Source organism: Alosa pseudoharengus, unplaced genomic scaffold (assembly GCF_046254945.1).
Source record: "Alosa pseudoharengus isolate Yale_2024_CS ecotype anadromous, Long Island Sound unplaced genomic scaffold, YU_APseudo_1.1 YU_APseudo_1.1_scf_5, whole genome shotgun sequence".
NCBI lineage: Eukaryota > Metazoa > Chordata > Actinopteri > Clupeiformes > Clupeidae > Alosa > Alosa pseudoharengus.
Genome location: NW_027468837.1, coordinates 8,411,108 through 8,428,895, shown reverse-complemented (window position 1 = coordinate 8,428,895; position 17,788 = coordinate 8,411,108). Strand labels below are relative to the sequence as shown.

Genomic DNA, 17,788 nt, shown 5'->3' with positions numbered 1-17,788 from the left:
ACAGGTTTGAAAAATAAATAAATAATGTGACTAGTGATAAACATTCCCTTAATGAATAATTATGAAAAAATTAATACATTTCTTAAGCTGTACTGCATCCAGACATGCTAACACACTTCTTGAACTTGACAGAAAAGGAGTTCCGGGTGTTATCAGTGAGATACGGACAGCTATTCCTAGCTATATTAACCATTATTTCCCTGTATTTCTGTGAAAATTGACATGAAATGTCAAACAGATGTTCAAAAAGGCATGTTTGTCCATAAGACAAGAGGCACTTTACACCATGGCAACAGATCTCTGTCACCACAGTAAATCATTGTTTAAAAAAATCAGTGCTTTTTACAGTAAGTAATGACACCAGCATTCAGACTTTTGAATCTTCATCCTTCAACGGCTCTTTGTGGTTGAGGCTTGAGGTGAGGTACTCGTAATCAGAAGGCATGTCAAAGAACAACTCGTCATCAAAGCAGAAGTCATCTGAGAACGGTGCCAGGAAAGGAAGCTTCAAGACCAGACCGGTCAGCACCCCACCGACCGCTGCCGCTGCTATGGTGGAAAAAATGGCCGCCACCTGGTAGAGAGCCTGCGTTTCAGCTGTGCGACCCAGGCCCGGCTTGAGCCCTGGGATCAGCTGCTGGAGCTCCAGAAGTTTTGGGTCTCCCTCCATGGGGGCGCGATGGGCAAAGATCTGGTACATGCTGGGGCCGTAGGTCTCTTCGGAGGCCAGGAGGATGGCACAGATACCAGCTAGACAGGATATGAGGCCAGTCAGCCCATGGAGGTTGTGGATGCCGCACATGTCTTGAATCCTCAGGCGGCGGGCGAGGAAAGGAGTGAGATACTTGTAGCCTAGCATGCAGGCTGTGCAGCCTATCATCCCAAGGGCATAGGCGGCCACCGGGGAGATCATCATGTCAACGGAGGCCCCGACTGTGACACCTCCAGCCAGGGTGACATTCTGGACGTCGGCCATTGTGATCTTGCCCCTCTTGTTGAGCATGGTGGAGAGGGCGAAGGCAGTGAGCGTGGAGGCGCTCAGTCCAATGAACGTGTGGAGGATGGCCCTGTGCTGGTCGTCCCCTTTGTGGGTCAGCGCCGAGTTGAAGGAGGGCCAGAACACCCAGAGAAACAGAGTCCCTATCACAGACAGGATGTCAGACTGGTAGCTGGTGAGCTCCTTCGGGTGGCCGTTGTTTAGCGAGGGGCGGTAGAGCACAAACGTGACCCCCAGGCCAAAGTAGCAGGCGAAGAGGTGGATAAGGATAGACCCGCCGGAATCAGTGATCTTCAGATACTTGAGCACTGCCCACTCAGTGAGGGAAAAAAACGGGATTTCGAGGATAGCCATCACCAGGAGTTGCACTGGACTCGTCTTCCCCAGGACGGCCCCGAAGGAGATCAGCACAACGGCGCAGGCGAACTCGGCATTCAGAAGGTTTATCACGCCCAGGTGAATCTTTCCATCGGAGTAGAACTGGAAGTAGCCCTGCACCAGGATGGCCCACTGGATGGCAAACGTGGCCGTCAGGAAGTTGAAGACCATACCACTGAAGCCATAGAAACGCAAGAATGCCAGCAGGCAGCCGAAGCCAATAAAGATCATGACCTGCACGTCTGCAAAGTAGGGATAATCCCTGTAGAGGGAGTTGTCCATGGGATTGGTGAGGTTGTTCTGAAACTTAGCGTCAGCATTGTCGTCGTAGGTTACGAAGCCGGCATACAGGGCCAGGAACACTATCTCTGACACAAACACCAGCACCGGCAGGCGCACCCTGAGGCTCGTGGCTTGCTTCATCATCGCACTGACAGGAGTGATCACACTGAGATGGACGCTCCACTCTCCCCCTGCTTTTATACAGGACTGACTGATAAACAGGGCCGTTGGCAATAGCAGAGTGTGCGTACACTCCGCGCAGGACTCCACTGGTCCCACATGCCCTATGAGAAAATACGGTTTGGACTTTGACCCTTTTAATTACCCACCGATGCATTGTGACAGGCCAGCAAATTTGTTAGAATTGCATAAGATAATCTGATTAATAATGAAATGGCCACTGATGGTACTGAAGGAGATGGCAGTGAAGGTAATGATGTAAGGGGTGTCTATATTGTTTCTGAAATTTCTCCAAAATGGGAAAGGAGTGTTACTTACTAGTCTGTGTTAAGTGTTAAGTACTGAGCCTGTGAGTTGATTAAAAAAAGGAAAATAAAGACCTCAAGTCTTTCATTACTTAAGACCTCATACAGTGCCAAAGAAAAGGATTGACCTATTATATATCCCCAAAGCCAAAGACTGCAGCCTGCTGTGAAATAGACTGCAAACAATCTTCATCTCCAAACCATTATGTATCATTAATATAAATTAAGCACAAATGAGTCAAACAACCTGGTAGATTATTTCTGTCTCACTAAACAGCAATTTAGTGAATTAGCATTCTGGTATCACATACTTACTCCCAGAGTTCTGTAACAGCATTGAGCTGCAAACCTCCACTCATAAAATATCTCTTAAGTTTTCTATTGACATCTTGTGGAGAACTGGAAGAACAGCATCTATTTGCTCATCTGCATTGACCTGCTTACCTCCCATTAGTTGCACAAAAATCCTGGGCACATGCATTGTGAAATGAAGTTTTATAATGTTATGCTTTCAAGTTGGATATTTTAGGCCTACTCTTTTTAAATCATGGAAAGCATGGCACGGACATCCAACTGACAACTGCACTTTACCTTCACAGGGGGGTCCTCCAGACAGAGTTGAACTATTCTTCCAATCTCTTGAGAACTGTGGTTCGTGGGCTATCAGTTGCCAAAGTTCTCATTTCTAAACAGAGCTATTATCTGGACATGTTATCCAGGTTGATGTTGGTATTGGTCAGTTTAAAGCAACACCAAAGAACTTTCCCTCTGTCGCACGCACTCTATTTGTTTATCCAGCACCGGCTTTGCAAATAACGATGTCCACAGACAAGGTAGACTATTTTGCCTGACTTTTAAAAGTACGATGTATTGCAACATCAGATGCAAGTCAAATGTGTAGTTTCTTATGTCTCATTCCATCGAACTACAGATCTGCTACCCGATCTGGCAAACTTACATAGTGCGGTTATAGCCGATAGAGGGCCACGAAGCGAATGCAGATTGCCGTTCACCCTGTTACGAGTTGATGAACCACTAAAACGATTTTGGAAACATTATTTTAAGGTATAAAAAAGTCTTTGGTGTTGCTTTAAAACCCTGAGTTTTTCTGCAGCCTCTGTACCAGATCACGTGGATCTGCTCGTTGAGGCAAGAATCAAGGATGTGTTTTCCCACAATGCATTGCATTGCCAACGTAGACAAACTGGTGCTGAATCGTCAACATGGCTACCGGTGTCTGAGCTCTTTCTTATTTATCTTACTAAATGAATAGAACATTTAACTAAATAATAATTTTGACAACACAGCCAATGAAATATAGCACTTACGCAAATCGAGCATTTTTGTAAGTAACTGATATAGCAAGGTAAGACATCTGAAGATAAATGTTTTGTTCCCTATGCTAACACTAACACAAGAAGATCTTTGCTGTCAAGCTAGCTAACAAGAAGGCTTAGATGCCTCGATACCGAATGAGCTATTTATGCAGTGTATGTTGGACTGGAATTTCATTTTTTGCATATCTAAATATTTCAGTGTCGTAAATTGTTTGCATCGATTTAATTTTGGCGTGATCTCTCTGCTAGTCTGCCTATGCTAACGTGTTACCTTCATGCTCTGTGTTTGTAGGCGAGTTACCTGTGGTGAGGTGGCACATAACGTTCATGTTAACGTTATTTCATTTGGCTCAGTGTCATTGTTGTCTTAAGTATTGAAATCCATGAAAGAAAACACTAGGTGCTGAGCACAACTGCAGTAATTTGCTTGTTCTAACATAATGTCAGACCTTGTCTAATGTTAGCTGTAACAAAAGCATTAACTTTAGCATACGTGTCGTGAGGACGGTCAGTAGTGCGATTACAAGGTTTTGACATTCTTATCTTGGGGCCAGTGAAGCATATAACTTCGATTTTCTCCAACTCCATGATGATTTGCTAAGATGCTTCACAGATCAAACGTCAACGATTGCTAACCTTATCGGTACTGATTATCTTCGTCTAGGAGAAATGGCTAGTCCAAGGACCAGGCGAGTGCTGAAAGAAGTGAGAACAAACGATGGGAACAACGTAAGTGCTCAGATTGGTGTTAGCGCAAGGAATTTAATATGTCGTGTTGTGTTTTATTAGAGTCAGACGAGCATGGCAGGCTCCCTACAGCCTACAATGCCGTCCAACTGTGTGCCTTTGTCTCTCCATAGATTTGTTTCGAATGTGGTGCATTCAATCCGCAATGGGTGAGCGTGACCTATGGGATATGGATATGCCTGGAGTGCTCTGGGAAACATCGTGGCCTTGGAGTTCATCTCAGGTGTGTATATTTCTCCACTTGTGTCTTCATTTTTTTTGCCATCGCAGTGTTTTGATTTTACTTTCAGTCCTGCTGGTGACTATTGATCTTTACACATCATTGGTGAGATGGCGTTACTTTTCCATGGAAAACGGCAATATGATAGGTTTCCCAGAACATCTCCCTGTGTAAGATGCACAAAGCTCCTCATAAGTTTTCCCACAACCTTTAAAAGTACAGTCAGCAACTGTTATGAAATAGAGAGTGTTTTTTAGACTTAGGTTATTTGTAAGTTGCTTACACATTAAATAATATGAATGTTATGTCTCAATATTGCATTGACTTTAGTTGTATTGTCTAATAATTTTCAGCTTTGTTCGCTCTGTGTCCATGGACAAATGGAAGGACATAGAGCTCGAGAAGATGAAAGCTGGGGGCAATGAGAAATTCCGGCTCTTTCTGGAGCTGCAGGATGATTACGATTCCAACTGGAACATGCAGGACAAGTACAACAGCAAAGCTGCAGCCCTGTTCAGAGACAAGGTACACTGATTTCTGGTTGCGTTGATATGATTAGTTGCTTACTTGTCTGGAAAACATATTGATTGTATAACAAGAAAAGCAATAAATGCACACCTGAAATTGTTTTCCCTATTCTGCCTTCTGTGTTTATCTGTCTCTAGTGGGGAAATGGTCTGAGTGAATGCATGAAATTATGAAAAACTGCTTACCAGTATACCTGTATAACTGTCTGCCTTGTTGCAGGTTGCCACTCTTGCAGATGGAAAGGAATGGTCCATTGAAGATAGCACTGCTAAAAACTGGACTCCACCACAACCCAAGATGGGACTGTCTTCCTCACACCGGTAAACATGCTAAGATAGCAGACACGTCAATACATTCTCTTGGGAAAGTGCATATAAAAATCCACAGCTCCCAGTTCTTCTGGTCCAATCAGAGCAGGACTGTGTGAGATCTGACAGTCAATCACAGTCTGGTGCAGTCTGGTGCGCATTGACGAGCACAAACTCGATGAAAGGGTGCTCGGTGGTAGTGGGGGAAGGGCATGAGAATTGTAACAGTTCCAACAGTTGGCAGTCCCCTCAATCTGTCAGACTTGCCAACTGCAGCTTTAATAAGTAATTGTGTATTTATAAATGGTAGTTTTGAAAACATTACTATTTTTTTCTTCTCCTAATTGTCTTCGCTTAGCTGAAATAGTTATTTGTAGAAAGTATTTGTTTTTTGGTGTTCTTGTTGTGAATGAATCTCATTTTGCTGAAAGTCCACATGTGAGAATTGACCTTGCTGTTTTGCAGCAGCTCAGCTGGCCCGGGCCAGAACTCTGGCAACCCCTCGGACAAAGCCTTTGAGGACTGGCTGAGTGATGATGTCAACTCGTACCAAAGGTTGGTGTCTTGCCTGTCTTGAAGCAGACAGAGATATCTGGAATAATTTGTTCACAGTACAGTCGATACTCCTAGTTGTGTTGTTGTTGCTGCACTATAACTTGCTTGTGTGTGTGTATGTTTGCGTGTGTGTGTTTGCAGTGGAGGTGGTTATAGTGGTGGCCAAGATAATCGCTATGTTGGATTTGGCAATACAGTCGACCCCCCCAAGAAGGATGAGGATTTCCTGAATAATGCCATGTCCTCAATTTATACGGTAAGTTGAAAGAAATGTACCATGAAAGAAATGTGTGTAAAAATGCAGACTTTCAGTGGCTTAGCTGTACCAATTATTGTCCTCTGTTGTAATTTGTCACTGGTGTTCAGTCGGAAAATAAAAACGAACTCAGGTTGTGTCAATTATATTTGCACATAGACTCTGAAACTTTTGTCGATTAAAGAAGTCAGTGAATGAGGTTTCGTATTGCAGCGTACTGTATTTGACGAATTGAAAATTAAAAAAAAAAAAAATAAAGCTTGTAAAATTACAGATTTTAGTGTGCAAAGGCATTTAGTTTGTGTTTTCTGAAGTTTAATCTTGAGATGGAGTTTACCCATTAAATGTGCCTGCACCTCTTTTGTCCTGAGTAAAATGAGTAAAAAGTAATGCTCTGTGTTGATGCAGGGCTGGAGCAGTTTCACAGTTGGTGCGAGCAAAATTGCATCTGTTGCTAAGGACAATGTAAGTATGTGTACATGTATGTGTACATTTTAGCTTGGGTGGAGTTAGAACATAGAAATACCAGCTGTTCTACCAGCTACACTTCCTATGGAGAGGAATGAGAAAACCCCAAAAAGGTGCTATTATAATGAAGAAGACTGAATTGTCATTGAATCGGCTGATCTAATTATGACATTTTATTAAGTTTGCATACTGACAATTAAAATTTTTAGTACAGCGGCTAAGCACCGGAATCGTTCAGTTTTTGCAGAAAGCATGAAACTTGGCACAGTTATACTACTACCCCTAGTGATCAAAAATTGAAATGGACCCCAACACATTGCGCCCCCTAGTGGCCGCCACCTTGAATTCAAATATGGCTACCATTCTTAATAGAATTGTTGATACAACTTTGAAATTAAACAATATAAAAAAGTTCTAAGTTTATAAAAGTTCTAACACGCACTTTTAGGGTCAAGGAAGCTATTGACATTATTTCCAAACAAACTTGATGTTGGCCATTTTGAAATTCAATATGGAGGATACCAAATGTGAAAAAATAGACAATTTTAAAGTTTGAACAGTCATTTTATCACATGACAACCTCAATAATATACGAGGCATCAAGTATAATCTGGTAAGATTCCAATATGGCCACTATGTGTAAGAAAATAAGCCAATTATTCTATATTTTGGTTAATTAAAGTAACTACCTACATCATCAATAAATTCTTATTCTACCTTTTTCTCTTTCTGAGCAAACCTTAACTATACACTGCTCAAAAAAGTATACACCTTTAAAAAATAAAACACATCAGATCTCAATGGGGAAAAAACATGCTGGATATCTACATTACATTACATTTGGCTGACACATTTTTAGCCAAAGCGACTTAAAACCTGGTAAACAGTTTACCGCTTTTAAAACAATTCTACCAATGAGGAACAACAGATGAAAAAAGTTTGGATTGACCTGAGCGTACAGGTGGCAGAACTAGACGATATTTGTCTGAAGAGCGCAAAGGTCGGGGGGTAGCATACAGTATACTGTATGCCTGTCTGAGGGCATTCCAGTAAGTGGGAGCAGTAGATTTAGCTGGGAGGACCAGCAGTTTGGTTTTTGAGTGGTTTAGCTGGAGGTGGTGTGCCTTCATCCATGAAGATATGTCTGAGAGGCAATCCGAGATCCGTGCACAAGGGGTCATCAGGTGGAAAGAACAGATAAAGCTGTGTGTCATCTGCATAGCAGTGGAGCAGAGAAGCTATGTGAATGGATAATCTGTCCCAAAGAAGTTGCGTGGATAGCAAAGAGAAGGGGGCCCAGTACTGAGCCCTGGGGACCCCTGTGGTGGGATGGTGAGGTGCGGACACCTGTCCAAGCCATGATACGTTAAACGAGCATCCTGTGAGGTAGGATTCACAGGATTCTGATATGGACTGGGTAATATGTTATATGGAACAAAAGGATGGCACTTCGTTATTTGGGAATAAAAAATGATCAATCTACAGAGGACTGAATTCAAAGACCCCCCCGAAAAGTGGAAAAAATTTCACGGCAAGCTAGTCCATTTTGCTTGAATTTCAGCGCAGCAACTCATGATGGTACTCGGTAGTTCGTATGGCCCCGACATGCTTGATGGCATCAGGGCATGCTCCTAATGAAACGGTGGATGGTGTCCTGGGGGATCTGCTCCCAGATGTGGACATGGCCATCACTGAGCTCCTTGACAGTTGGTGGTGCAACCTGGCGGTGTTGGATGGACCAAAATATAATGTCCCAGAGGTGTTCAGGACACCTTCAATTAAGTCAGGGGAGTGTGGGGGGACAGTCAATGGTATCAATGCCTTCATCCTCCAGGAACTGCCTGCACATTCTCGCTACATGTGTCCAGCCATTGTTGTGCACCAGGAGAAAATCCAGGGCCCACTGCACCAATACAGGGTCAGACAATGGGTCTGAAGAGCAGTGAGGGTGCAGTTGTCTTGCCCGTAGAGGTGTATGCGTCCTTCCAAGGATATCCCTTCCTAGACCATCACTGGCCCACCACCAAACCAGTCATGCTGAATGATTTTGCAGGTAGCATTACATTCTCCAAGACATCTTCAGACGTCACATGTGCTCAGGGTGAACCTGGTCTCATTTGTGAAAAGCACAGGGCGTCAATGGCGATCCTGCCAATTCTGTATTCTTTGGCAAATACCAATTGAGCTGCACGGTGCTGGGCAGTGAGCATAGGTCCTTCCAGAGGCCATCGGGCCCTCAGGCCATCCTCATGAAGTCTGACAGTGTGGTCAGAGACATTCACACCAGCGGCCTGGAGGAGGTCATTTTGTAGGGCTCTGGCAGGGCTCCTACTGTTTGTTGTTGCACAAAGGAGCAGATACTGGTCCTGCTGCTGGGTTAAGGACCCTCTACCATCCTGCCCAGCTAGAGCAACTGTCTCCTGGAATCTCCTACATGCTCTTGAGGCTGCGCTGGGAGACACAGCAATCCTTCTGGCAATGGAACGAATTATTGGTGTGCCATTCTGGAGGAGTTGGACTACCTGTGCAACGTTTGTAGGCTCCAGGTACTGGCTTATGCTACCAGTAGTGACACTGACCCTAGCAAAATGTGAAACTAGTGAAAAATCAGTCAAGGAGGATAAAGATGGAAAATGTATCATTTGACACCACTAAAACCTTTCCTGTTTTTACAGACCTATCTCCCTTCTTCCTTTCTTGTCAAAGTTTTTGGAGAAAGTGATCTTCAAGCAAGTCTTGGACTTACTATATCAGAACAACCTGCTAGACCCTATGCAGTCTGTTTTCAAGAGTCATTCTACTGAAACTGCTTTTCTGTCTGTGACTGAAGCATTGAGAGTAGCTAAGTCCTCATCTAAGTTGCTAAGTCATTAGTATCCATTCTACTAGACTTATCTGCAGCCTTCTATACTGTTAACCATGACATTCTCATTTCTACACTATCTGAACTGGGATGTCTAGGAAATCCCTTGACTGGTTTAAATCCTACCTTAAAGGGCACATGACTTCACCACAGGTGTGCCTCAGGGATTAGTATCAGGGCCCCTACGTTTCTCTATTTACACACTTCCTTGGGTGAGACCATTCGCTCCCATGAATTTGATTATCACTCTTATGCGGACGATACTCAACTTTACCTGTCTTGAGCTTTTGGTGTTTCCACCACAAAGCACACCCAAGGACTGGGCGCTGAACGCACTAGCCAGTGTCCTAAAAGTGCTGGTTCACCGACTAGCATGAGCCCTAATGTGTCAGGAGGGAGCTAAACTCATAAGGTATTACGTATTTAAGTTAGATTCATTTACAGGCATAATCATTTTATGGGATGCAAAATGTAAAACTACAATAAAACAAAATGGATCTTTTCTAACAATCACTATAAGTCTTAAAAGAAACTTTAGCATATGCTAATTGGCCCCACCCACCTCAATTGAACAATAGGATGTGTTGGACTGGGTTATGTACTAATTATCTAACTCTAAATGGGTGTATGTACTAATTTATCTAACTCTAGGATAGAAGACAAAATAGCTAATTTCCCAAAAGGCAGCATATGTTTCTTTAAGAGACTTGACAGACGCTAGCATCCATGGGTTTTAGCCTCCTTGCTAGCATGCCAGGCAAGTGCAGTGTTTAGTCACACAGTCGAAACTTCACACATAGCCTAAACGCACCCCAGTTTTTGACTCAGTGTCAGAATGTATGGCTACTTCCAACATGTCTGCCATTTTAATTATGCATGATTGTCTCAATATGTATTTCATAATGCTGAAAGATGGCTATAGACACACATTTTATGTGTTAAAAGCAGCATAGCATTATAAATGTAGAAAAAAGGACATATTTTGGTGGCCATATTTAAAGTCAAGATAGGGGCCACTAGGGGGCGCTATGTGTTGGGGTCCATTACAATTTTTTTTATCACTAGGGGTAGTACTATACCTATACCTCGTGCTTTCTGCAAAAACTGAATGATTCAGGTAAAAATCTGGCCTTAGCCGCTGTACTATTTAGGGCTGTCAGGTGTTTGTTGGAAACAAACTACTAAACTGCTAAACTGTGTTTCTGTAATATTTTTAACAACATATTTATTCCTCTCTCCTAACAGACTGTGAAACTTGCCAACCAAGCAACTCTTAAGGTATGTGAGGTTGCTGAAACAGTCTTCTATCTATTGTAAGTTTTTTCACCGTAGTGTGTAAAAGTGAAGTAGCTTCATACTTAATGGATACATCAATGATTCCATCCACACTCTGTACATTAATCACTGAGGATTCTGTGCGGACGCATTTTATGCTGCTAAATAGTAGTATGAAATTAAGGTGTATTCCAAGTTGTGTAACTGCGTTGATTTGAATGGAGCGTAATAATATGGCATGGTCTTCTCTAGGTGTCTAAGTTTTAACTGTGTGAGTGTTGCTTTCCCTAACTCTTTCTGCCTACTGTGGATAAAGCTGAGGGGCTACAAGCCGCCTCCTGAGCCGGTAAAACCATTAATAGTGCATGGCTCTCACTAGTCCGCCATTTTATGTTCAATCGCTCTCGCTAGTTTTATGTTCAGTCTTGTCTACACAACCGTGCATTTCATTTGTATGTCATGTTCCATTTTTTTGTAAGTAACTTTTGTCTTGCTTACTGGCTGCATCTCATGTGTGAATGGATTGTTTAATGCTGTTATCTGTATATGAGTAATTAGCTGTGTTCAGTGTACTTTTCGCTTATGTTTAATGCATATTTATCGACCAGATGGATGCTCTATGTGCTGAGAGTTACTGGCCACATATTGATGGGACAGCTTCTTTACTTGTAGTATTCTTGCCCTTGGTTCCATCAAAATATGACATATGTTTGTTAGTTTATGACTTTTTATAATCTCAACAGTATCAAGACACACCTAAAGATTATTAAAGTAACACAATATAGGAATCCCCCATTTCATCAATTTTTAAATGTACAGTGTACCCGTTTAGCACTAAGGGGATACCAAATTTGTCTGAAACTGACGAGAAGGGCATACTGCTGCCCGTGACAACAATGTTACATATTGCAATACCTGCCATTCAGTGCGCACATCGGCATTCAGATATGTCAGATCCTCCATTTGCCTTCATGTTAGTCAGAGTGACATGTATCCAAATGAGCTTGAAGCCATTATTACTAACTACATTGTGTTGCTTTAATGAGCTCTTCAGACAATGTCTCAATTGATTCTCCAGTCAAACTAATTTGACAACAGAATCAGAACACAGACTTATGGATATGGCTATTGGTCTCCTTGCCATAAGCTAAATAGGGTCGGAGACTCCATCAGAGGCCAAGCTGTGTTTTGAAATAGCAATATTTGTCGCCAGGGTAACTTGCACCTATATCCTGATTTAACTTGCCCCAAAAGCCTTTACAAGTGCCTTCACTAATCCTGTCATGAGTATCCATTTGATCATCATTCACTAACCCATCATTAGCAGTAGTGATTCTCTGCCCGGTCACTGGCATGCCGCGTCCAAGGGAATGTTGTCCCCTCCGACCTGTTCATCTCTGTATGTTGAATGAGTGATGGTGGTTTGTGAATGTGACTTCCTTCACCCGTCTTCTCTTTTTTTCACTCCCAACTAGGCAACAGAGTTAGGCCAGACATTAAATGAGAATGTTATCAAACCGACCCAAGAAAAGGTAACACTGTTGTTTGGCGTCTGTGGTGATTTGGTGGTGGTGGGTCAGAATTACATAGTTAAGAGGTTCATAGAACCTGTAGTCTAGTTGCTATTGTATAGTTTTTTTTTTGTCTGATCTATGACCTTGAATTAATAGATGACCAAGCAGAAGACTCCTTTTAGTAATACAACCCCAAATAAGAAAAGGTTGTGATGTGTAAAATGCAAATAGTAATCCAAAATGCAAATTTTGCAGCTAAATGTGGGTTTACAGGATTTGCAGATTATCATTTTACACAACGTCCCAACTGTTTCTGATTTGGGGATGTACAAAAGCTATCCTGGAACACCTGGAGTACATGCTGTTTTGTTGGAATGATCTAAACTGTCATATAAAGTTTTATTTTCCTTCCATTTGTCATTTTACATTCAACAAACATATTGATGCTTGATGCTTTAATCATGCAGTTGTCTTGTCTTTCATACATTACTTTGACATGCCATTTATTAGTTTGTGTCATCACTAAGGTTTGTCCCCAGGTTGCAGTGCTTGGAGTTTGCCTTTTGGGTGATTGAGCTTCAACATGAAATTAATACTGCTTTGACTTGTTTAGGTAAAAGAGGGGAAGTTGCTTGATGAAGTGACTGTGAGCCTCTCTGGGTTTGCTTCAAAGGTAGGAGACAGAGGCACAAGCCTCTGAACTAACCCACAACCAAGCCTTCTCTGTGGCATAGACATGGGCATTGATATCAACTAATCAACCTTGGTCAGACTCTGATTGTGGTGAAACAGTGGCCTCTAGTGGCAGTCCATCACACCACCAGATTTGCACCATTTGAACTATTTGCACCATTTGATCAGGGGTGATGATCGCTGGGGAGGTGACTTTCTTAAGACAGAGCTGTAGCTCCCACTTAAGAGACTGAGACAGTATAATAAGCAAAGGGGAATATCACGTTGGTTGTAGATGTATTTGGGAAATGCAGTCACTCTGCCCTTGTCTGTGGTTGCCAAAGGAGGCTGGTTTGGGTACATCATTGCTTATGCTTGAGATCTAATCAAATCTTCCCCACTTCTTTTTATTGCTGCCATTGTAATGCCAATGGTGAGTACCAGTGTGGTTTCTGCACCGAGTCGCATTTGTTACCAACCTTTTAGTAAAATGGGTGCTTTAATTTTGAATAATTATTACCGCAAAATGTTAAAGTTAAATTGTGTGAGGCTGTGAGCTTTGCTTAATTAGCCTGTGTATGTATTGCTGTCTTTAGGCTGTATCAGAAACGTGTTTGCTGCAGTATAATCTTGAGGTTAATGATGCTAAGATAAGTTCTTTGAAGTAAAAAAAAAAAGTCCTCAGGAGTTTCCTTGTTTTGGGTTTAGATCCAGGGGGCAGGAGCTAAAGGCTGGAAGGACATGTCACAGTTTCTCAGCGGCCAAACGGAGAACTCTGCCGATGGGTATGAGGAACACTTGCACACCTCTCCGACCTTCTCCCTCGCCTCCACACCCTCTTGACCCCGCAGCCTGGGACCAAAACCATTAGCACATAAGTGCTCATTCGAACATTACTTAGCGCTAAAGTGTTCTCCTTGGAGACTCGAAGGAATCAGGCACAGCTCATAATTAAGTGTGAGCGAGCTAATTTGCTCCCTTCGTGCCACATTAGTGAGGGGGGGGGGGGGTTGAAGGGATGCAATTATTCTGTTTGGTGCTCATATCTGTTCAATCAACAGTTGTTGTTATTTGTTTATTTCTTCAGTGGCAGCTTATTAACACCAGTCACCTGTCGATAGATAAAGATATCTAGAATTTCCCCTTTGGGATCAATAAAGTATCTATCTATCTATCTATCTATCTATCTATCTATCGATCGATCGATCGATCGATCGATCGATCGATCTATCTATTAGACAGGGCACGATGTTACAGACGACACTGGCGGATAAAGAAGTCAATATTGTTGGCTTTTCCCCCCTTCCCACTGCTCCACAGGTCCCAAGGGGAGGGCTACCAGAACATGGACTCGTCGGCGGGCTACCAGAACAGCGGTGGCGGCGAGGAGCACGAGGGCTGGGAGACCTTCGGCAGCAGCTCCAAGCCCAAGAAGTCGCCCAGCAGCGACAGCTGGACCGTCGCCGACAACTCGGCCGGCAAGAAGAGCTCCGACAGCTGGGACAACTGGGGCTCGGAGGGCCAGCAGTCCAACAACAAGCACAGCACCGGCGACAGCTGGGAGACCTGGGACACCAACTGGGAAAGCGCCGGCGGCAGCGACAGCAAAGCCAAGAAGAGCCCCGCCAAGCCGGTGGAGGAGTCCTGGGACAATGCCGACTGGTAGAGTGGACGCCCCGACGGAGGGTCGTGTCGCCTTTGCTGTGAAGGTGGGCTGCAGTCACCTTGACAACCATACCAATTGTGTCAGATGTGTGAAAATGTATTATTTTGTTTGTTTGTTTTGTTTCCTTTTTTGGAAATTCTGAGTAATTTTTGATGCCACAAAAGTGAAAGGTTATTTTAGGATAGTGTAATCTGTTAAAGAACCTCCCGCCCCCCAGTGTGTGCAGATTGCCTTTCTGTAATGAGACCGTTCGCTTTTCGCGATTCGCCTTCACACTCCCAGAGGCACTGATAGCAACGCACTGCAGGGTTATAGTAGGTTGTTCCTTTTTAGTTCTCCCACATGTCGGTGTTTCCTTTTAACACAGCAGACTGTGCTGGAGCCAGACTGCTGGTTTTTTGATCAGCTTCACAGAAGACGGCAACATGTGGACCAGTTTCTGCTTTAGCGTTTCATGTATTTGAAGTCTTCAGTGAACCTGTCTCACATATTTTTCTAAAGATATTTTTTTGTTCATGTCCTGAAGTCAACTCTATTTTCTTTTCTGAAATATGTTTTTTTTTATTTATTTTTTTGTGTTGTGACAGCTCCCAACCCTTCTCTGATGAATCTAAATTGTATCAGTAGTGTTGTGTAGTTGTTTTGAGCACGTTTGACGTTTTTCATCCACAATTTTGCACCATCTCATCATAAGCCTCCTCTCTCTTTGAGAAAAAAAACAAAAAAAAAAGAAGTAAGGTTGCAGCCCCTGCAAAGACTATAGAAGTCATTTGAAGTATGCTGCTGACTTCAAAGGAAACGAAGTAAACAAACTAGCAGCATAAAAGAGGGGGGAAACGACATGCATCCCATCCCTACATGATCCACCTGGTTCGACTTAAAAGTCGATACCCACTGAAAACTCGCCCAGAGCCGTGTGTGTGTGTGTGCGTGTGTGTGTGTGTGCGTGTGTGCGTGTGTGCGTGTGTGCGTGTGTGCGCGTGTGCGCGTGTGCGTATGTATGTGTTGTATAATCTTGTGTTTATAAAATCTGTTTTTTTTTATTTGTTTTGTTTTTAACTGATTTCCTCTTGAGCACCTGAGATGCAGACAAACCGACCTCAGCCTACACTCTACCCTGTGACCGATCACATGCGTATGCTGTCAAAAAAAGAACCCGATCGTTACCGCGGTGATCGTTTGTGACCTCGGCATTTTAACACCCATGTCTAATGTTAATTCAAGGCAATGCTGAGACTCTTCTCTGTGTCAGATGATTTCTCAGAGTCAATGGTACGTGTGTCTCCACTGTCTTTGTGCAGTCACACCGTGCTTTATGTCTCAGGGTGAAACTCGGTCTGAAGTGTCTATGCAACAAGGCTTTCTTCATGGACGAGGAAAGTCCTGGCTGGCATGACGACCAGTATTTGCCCTTTGTGATGATTTGTGCAGTACATGGAGAAGTCCTATGAGAGAGATGTTTCATATGTGAAATGCCTTTTTGTCCCATATGTTGTTGTCAGTATCTTCTACCTGCTCCTTCTCTTGGGGGGAGAGGAGGAGACTGAATATGTTGAAATATTTGGAAAAGACTCACTGAAGGCATCTTTTTGAGGCAGTGTTACCACAGCGTTTGTGGGGATCCCTTACAAGTGTGATATTTGTGCAAGCGGATGGATTGTGCATCACTAACTGCCATCCTTTTTCTAAAGCACCACCTGTGGAGCCCGTCCACTCCCAAGTGCAGCCTGGTTCTGTGTGTGTCGGAGGTGTCAGTGCATGTTTTTACAGCCATTAGATCGATGTTGTGTGTCTGTCGAAACACAGGCCAGAATCAACGTGACGTGCCCCTGAATGTTTTCCTTCGTTGATTCAGGTGTGTAGGTGAGGGGGTAGTATGCGGTTGTCTGCATGTTTCTATCGTGAGCGTGAGACTGACACACTTTCTGGAAATGCATGCTTTTTCAAAACAAAAAACAAACAAAAAAGAGATCATTAAATAATGAAAATGGAATGAATGTGGAAAAATAGTGAGACATAAAAAACCTGGTGCATTGTTTGGAGAATACTGAATACTGAAATATTGTGCATCCTGTACCTGAGTTAAACTATTTAATGCAGTCTGTTATACAGAGCCTTAAAGAGCTGCTGTTGAGATACTTTGCAAAACAGATAGCTTGGCTGTGTGTGTGTGAGTATGTATATGTGTGTGTGTGTCTCTGTCGGTCTGTCTGTCTGTCTGTCTGTCTGTCTGTCTCTGTCTGTGCGTGTGAGTTTGTGAGTATACCTGTATGAGTGGAAGTATGTTGCTTATTTGCCATGAATGTTGGATGGAGTCTAGAAATTCTATATCTGAAGAAATTACCAAACTCAGTCAGTTGATAAGATGTTGATAGGATGTTTTAATTTCCTCTCATTCTCGATAATTTAAAGAGTGCTGGTTCTTTTATACTGTATTTTTTATTTTCTGAAGTATATCACATATTTATATACAAATAGTTAAAGGAAAATAACATAGATCATGGTGGTGTAACCTTAAAACTGCAGGTCTATGTCTGGAAAGATATCATTGAATGCTTTATTTTTCACTTTGTCTTTCTCATGGAAATCAAAAAATATTGTTGATTTAATTAACTGACTAAGTTTTTAATAAACCAGCTGGGGTATTGTATGGTTTGTTGTTAACTTCAAACACGTAATATTTCTGTTTTCTGACAATTCCAAGATTATTCACGTGCTCCCATCATTGTAAATTTGTTCCATTTAAATATCTTGAAACAAATGCTATTTTTCAATGTAAACATAATGACGGAAATAATCGAATAGCGCATTTAATATTGTACCTAGGCTATATGCTATATGTTTTATGTTAAAGTGTTTGTGATGGTGTGCCGCTGTATTTGCGTTGTCATTCATACTGTCGCCATCCCCACCACTCCCCCCAAATAACAGCACGCTTTCTACGTGGTTATAAACAAGGTGGAACTGAATACATGTTTTGGTGTGCAACTTTTCATTCCTCAAAACCCTGTCTGAAAGTTGTGTTGTGCAAAGCTGGCTAAGAGCCTTTGCAGTGTGTCATTGAAGTTCATTGATGGTATGTCTTCTGAGAAAATAAAGAAATGTATATGAATTAAATGTTTGTTCATTGGCTTTTGTATACATATTAGGGGTCTGAAAACTAAACGTAGGCCGTAAACATTCCTTTGTTTTTTTCTTGTGCAACACATTGACTGCGCACAGTCCATAGTGTTGGGA

General features: G+C 42.6%; 1 protein-coding gene and 1 pseudogene across 3 annotated transcripts; one reads left to right on the top strand and one right to left on the bottom strand.

The window, feature by feature from the left end:
* Positions 1-367: 367 nt before the first annotated feature.
* LOC143104535 (ammonium transporter Rh type B pseudogene) lies at positions 368-1,801 on the bottom strand (annotated as a pseudogene).
* Positions 1,802-3,345: 1,544 nt separating this feature from the next.
* arfgap1 (ADP-ribosylation factor GTPase activating protein 1) lies at positions 3,346-17,668 on the top strand. 3 transcript variants are annotated; one of them, XM_076269325.1, is made up of 13 exons: positions 3,346-3,487; positions 4,144-4,208; positions 4,340-4,449; positions 4,800-4,971; positions 5,194-5,294; positions 5,748-5,837; positions 5,979-6,093; positions 6,502-6,558; positions 10,670-10,702; positions 12,175-12,231; positions 12,827-12,886; positions 13,594-13,670; positions 14,206-17,668. In XM_076269325.1, exons 2-13 carry the CDS (start codon positions 4,149-4,151, stop codon positions 14,549-14,551), a joined length of 1,278 nt encoding a protein of 425 aa, XP_076125440.1. In that variant the 5' UTR covers positions 3,346-3,487; positions 4,144-4,148; the 3' UTR covers positions 14,552-17,668. The 3 variants fall into 3 exon arrangements, with proteins under 3 accessions (XP_076125440.1, XP_076125441.1, XP_076125439.1); XM_076269326.1 differs by having other exon boundaries at positions 3,346-3,508; positions 5,751-5,837; XM_076269324.1 differs by having other exon boundaries at positions 3,346-3,508.
* Positions 17,669-17,788: the final 120 nt, after the last annotated feature.

Coding starts and splice junctions, on each gene's coding strand:
- arfgap1 (XM_076269325.1), top strand. CDS start 4,149: ATGGCTAGTCCAAGGACCAGGCGAGTGCTGAAAGAAGTGAGAACAAAC. Junction 5,295..5,747: donor GGACTGTCTTCCTCACACCG/GTAAACATGCTA, acceptor GCTGTTTTGCAG/CAGCTCAGCTGGCCCGGGCC. Junction 12,887..13,593: donor TCTCTGGGTTTGCTTCAAAG/GTAGGAGACAGA, acceptor TTTTGGGTTTAG/ATCCAGGGGGCAGGAGCTAA.